The 4,626-nt window shown below is 35.9% G+C and overlaps 1 protein-coding gene across 3 annotated transcripts; it reads left to right on the forward strand.

Moving 5' to 3' along the window:
- Positions 1-1,168: 1,168 nt before the first annotated feature.
- LOC107493232 (uncharacterized) lies at positions 1,169-4,118 on the forward strand. 3 transcript variants are annotated; one of them, XM_016114325.3, is made up of 4 exons: positions 1,169-1,731; positions 2,098-2,255; positions 2,904-2,986; positions 3,896-4,118. In XM_016114325.3, the coding sequence occupies exons 1-3, from the start codon at positions 1,396-1,398 to the stop codon at positions 2,935-2,937; spliced, it is 528 nt and encodes a 175-aa protein (XP_015969811.1). In that variant the 5' UTR covers positions 1,169-1,395; the 3' UTR covers positions 2,938-2,986; positions 3,896-4,118. The 3 variants fall into 3 exon arrangements, with proteins under 3 accessions (XP_015969811.1, XP_052118727.1, XP_052118726.1); XM_052262767.1 differs by lacking the exon at positions 3,896-4,118 and adding an exon at positions 3,566-3,613; XM_052262766.1 differs by lacking the exon at positions 3,896-4,118 and having other exon boundaries at positions 2,904-3,402.
- Positions 4,119-4,626: the final 508 nt, after the last annotated feature.

The following is a 4,626-nucleotide window of genomic DNA, read 5'->3' on the forward strand; positions in this document are numbered from 1 at the left end:
TTTTACAGTGACAAAAAAGGGTCTATGGTCACGGTTTTTCAAAAAAGGGTGACCTAAAATGGTCTATGGTCACGGTTTTGGGAGGTGGCCTAAAGGGGTCTATGGTCACGGTTTTGGAGGGTGGCCTAAAAAGGTCTATGGTCACGGTTTTGGGAGTGACCTAATGGGGTCTATGGTCACGGTTTTTTACAGTGACCAAAAGGAGGCTATGGTCACGGTTTTTCAAAAAAGGGTGACCTAAAATGGTCTATGGTCACGGTTTTGGGGGGTGACCTAAAGGGGTCTATGGTCACGGTTTTGGGGGTGGCCTAAAAGGGTCTATAGTCACGATTTTGGGGAGTGGCCTAAAGAGATCTATGGTCACGGTTTTGGGGGTGGCCTAAAAGGGTTATGGTCACGATTTTGGGGGTGGCCTAAAGGAGTCTATGGTCACGGTTTTTTACAGTGACCAAAAAGGGTCTATGGTCATGGTTTTTCGGAAGGGTGACCTAAAAGGGTCTATGGTCACGACTTTGAGAGTGACTTAAAAGAGTCTATGGTCATGGTTTGTCACAAAATGATTAATTTTTATAAAATTTTAATAATTAAAAACTAATAATAGTTTATGTGATTTATTTTAAAATATTTTTAATAGGGGTTAAGTATATTTTTTGTTCCTAAAGTTTGACAAAAGTTTTAAAAATATCCTTAAATTTTATTTTGTTTCAATTTTGTCCCAAAAATTTTTTATTTGCATCAAATATACCCTTAACAGCTATTTTTTCAAAAAATTTAAGACCAATTCAACAACAATTTCATAAGAAGAACCCTCAACACAAGCAAATCAAACATAATTTTCATGTATTATTGTTAAATTGATCTTAATTTTTTTGAAAATTTAGCCGGTAGAGATATATTTAATGCAAATTGAGAACTTTTGGGACAAAATTGAAACAAAATAAAACTTAGGGGTATTTTTAAAATTTTTATCAAACTTCAAAGACAAAAAGTATACTTTACCCTTTTAATAGAATATATTTAATTTAAAATTATTATTCTATCCATCAATTTTATCAAAATATCTATTCAATCCAAATTTTTTTATAAAATTCTTAATTTTAAACTCTAATTCCCAAATTAAAAATCACAATCCCTAACCCTAAACCCCCAAATCCCTAATTTCCCAAAATACAAACCCTCAACGCCCCCTCCTCACGGTAACACACGCACACACCCACGGAAACGCAGAGAGAGAGGGAAAACGGAGAAGGGAAGAGAGGGAGGAGGAAGGAGACGGCGCCGACGGAGCTGGCAGCCGCCGTCGCAGTCGATGCTCGCAAGGAAGAGAGGGAGAGTGAGGGCGATCGAGCTGAGAAGAAGCAGGGAATCGGTTGCAACTAACCCTGCAGTTGTGTCATGAACTGCTTCTCCAACCTCTCATCCTACACTGCCGCCATCCTCGCTCGCTTCCTATCCAGCCGTCGTTCCCTCTGCAACTTCCCCATTAAGCTAACTCTTCCTCCTACTCTCTCTCCCCGCTCTCAATTCGTGCTCGCTAGGTTTCCCTCTCGCTGCTGCTGCTACTCCTCCTCCTCTGCCAAGAAAGGCCGCAAGAAGAAGGTGGTGGAGCCTGAACCTGTGGCGTCTGTTATGGAGCACGAGGAGAAGGTCACCTTCTTTGTGGTCCGAAAAGGGGACATCGTTGGAGTATATGATACACTCGTTGATTGCCAGTCTCAAGTTGGATCCTCTGTAATTATTCTCTTTTGGAACCCTATATTATCTATAATGCTCTCTTATTCATGTTTCTAACAACTAGTTTCTCTATAATGCTCTCTTATTCATGTTTCTAACAATTAGTTTCTATTGTTGCTGCTATTCGAATTACTTTTTGTTGTTTCCCCTTTTTAGATAATTATTCTCTTCTCTGCATGATTACAATGGGTGGTGTGGTTACTTTATCTGTTTTATTGGACAGGACACTAGTGGCTATTTATGTGGTTGTTTTGTTTGTGGTTCTTGTCTCCCATGACAATAGTGAAATGTAGAAGGAATATTCAAAGGCTATTGAGAATGAGGTATTGACTTTTCCCATTGTGTTATTGTCTTGCCTTTCAGGTATGTGATCCTCCTGTTAGTGTGTACAAGGGATATTCTTTATCGAAGGACACTCAGAATTATCTTGTTTCACGTGGACTCAAGAATGCATTGTACACAATTAGAGCTGCTGATTTGACAGAGGATTTATTGGCATGCTTGTTCCTTGCCCTTTCAAAGTATGTAACTTTTCCATTGTGTTCAATATTATTTTCATTTTGTCAAATCTGTTACTGAGCCTGATCAACATAGCATGCGAAGAAAGTTAGTATAGCTGTTAGTTGAAGGTATTCCATTTATTAAAATTTATAACTACTTCTAAGTTCTACCGATACTATTTTTTCTCTTGTCCATATTATTTATCATCTTTGATCCCACCGAAGCTTATATCGCATCCTTAACATTAATTTTGAATTGAAGGTCTTGGCCAAGTTTTGATTCAGAATAATTTGAGTTGATAGTCGAATTTGCTCCAAGGTTGTGTAAAATATCTATTACATTCATATTAGAAGGGTATAGATGACTCTTGTGGGACATGGGAGTATTTCCTGTATGGCCTGTATGCTTCTATACTCTTGCAAGATAATATTTTCCTGTATGGCTTAAAATTCTTTCTTTTTCATTGATAGGCTCTGTTACTTTTTGATGAGATTAGAAATCTCCATTTTATCATGTATTCTTATATACTCATAGAAGGATTAGGTAGTGGGAAGTTGTATGTTGTGTTAACTTTTTCCTTCTGTAATATATCATCAAGATTTATGGCTGACACTTTTAAATAAGTATGAGGTTTATTCATTAAGCTAATCATGGATTATATGTCTCAGGATCCTGCTTCTATTGAAAGGGCACTTCAAGTAACGATGTATCGAAAAAGAGATATGTAGAGATGCTTGAACTAGATAATGTGGTAAGTTTCCTACAATTTGGAAGTACATGGTTATTAAGAAGCCAAATATAATAGCTACATGCCTAAAAATGTTATTTATGTCAAATATGTTGTAAATTTTAAATTTGTGTTAAAATTATCAATTCTTGAGCAACTTTCATATTGAGAAAAGTTTGGATATCATTGTTACTATAGATATCTGAATTATGTTATCTTTATAATACCCATTACATGTCTTGATATTATGTTATTATAGATATACTGATGCGCATGAATCCTTTTTTTCTTTTTGGTTGCTTGGTGCTACTGTTATTTCAACAATAACTACCATGCTTAAACCATGAGGGATTATAATAATTAAACTATTGAGTGACAGTCTACCAAAGTTACATCCACATGACATGTCACTTTTCTTTTATTTGGAAAAAAGAGGTATTTAAGGGAATGATTGAATGGTGATGCTCTTAGGGTTTTTAGTAAGATGTTGACTAAAATGCACATGACACCATGTTAGTTCAGTTGGCTTATAAATAGTTGAAAGTAGTTGCATTTTATATATAAAATATCAAGTGACACACAAGTTACACTATTTCCTTGCAGCTTGAACAAAACATGCTTTAATAATTTCTTTGCAGCTTGAACAAAGTAAATTTGTAAATTTGAGGAGAAGAAGAAACTTGAAAATTAGGGTTTATACAACTATCTCTTCAAGTACTTTGGTAATATATACAACTATCTCTTCAAGTACTTTATATTGTTTTATGATGTGTCATATACTACGATGTGGATGTGTGCTGTATAGTGTGTACTAGCTATTATATGTGTGATGTATATATGTTTTAATGATATGTTTTTTTTTCCTAAGTTGAAGAAGAATAAATGTAGGTGTTTATGTCTAATGTGACTTTACTTTGCATGTTAATGAAGCAGGTGTTGAGCTTTCAAATGTTTAAGTGGCTGAAATAAAAGTTCTCGAGCGTTGAGAAGAAAGAATAGCAATACCAGAAACAATCTATCCTGGCAGAGTCTAAATTGTATTGCTTTCACGCCTGTGGAACAATTTTGTTAATAGTGTCTAGTTAGTGTTAGTGTATATATCACTGTATAAAACTAAGATTGAGACAAGTGTATTCACTCAACTATATTGATATGTTAGCTGGTTACTTTAATCACAACTTATCTTAATTTTTGATTATCATTTTTTATTTTTAGATTTATTTTGTGATCATCATCATTTTGGGATGTCATTATGCTTTAAAAAAAATCTCATAAAACAAAATAGGCTTTGGTCACGGTAAAAACCGTGACCATAGATAAGGCTATGGTCACGGTTTTGTGGGGTGACCATAGATAAGCTATGGTCACGGTGAAAAACCGTGACCATAGATAAGGCTATAGTCACTGTTTTAAGATGGGGGTGACCATAGATAGGGCTATGGTCACGGTTTTAACGAAGGGTGACCATAGAGGCTATGGTCACAGTGAAAACCGTGACCATAGATAGGGCTATGGTCACGGTTTTGAGGTGGGGTGACCATAGAGCTATGGTCACGGAAAAAATCGTGACTATAGATAAGGCTATGGTCACGGTTTTAAGGAGGGGTGACCATAGAGTCTATGGTCACGGCAAAAACCGTGACCATAGATAAGGCTATGGTCAC

Source organism: Arachis duranensis, chromosome 6, assembly GCF_000817695.3.
Source record: "Arachis duranensis cultivar V14167 chromosome 6, aradu.V14167.gnm2.J7QH, whole genome shotgun sequence".
Taxonomy (NCBI): domain Eukaryota; kingdom Viridiplantae; phylum Streptophyta; class Magnoliopsida; order Fabales; family Fabaceae; genus Arachis; species Arachis duranensis.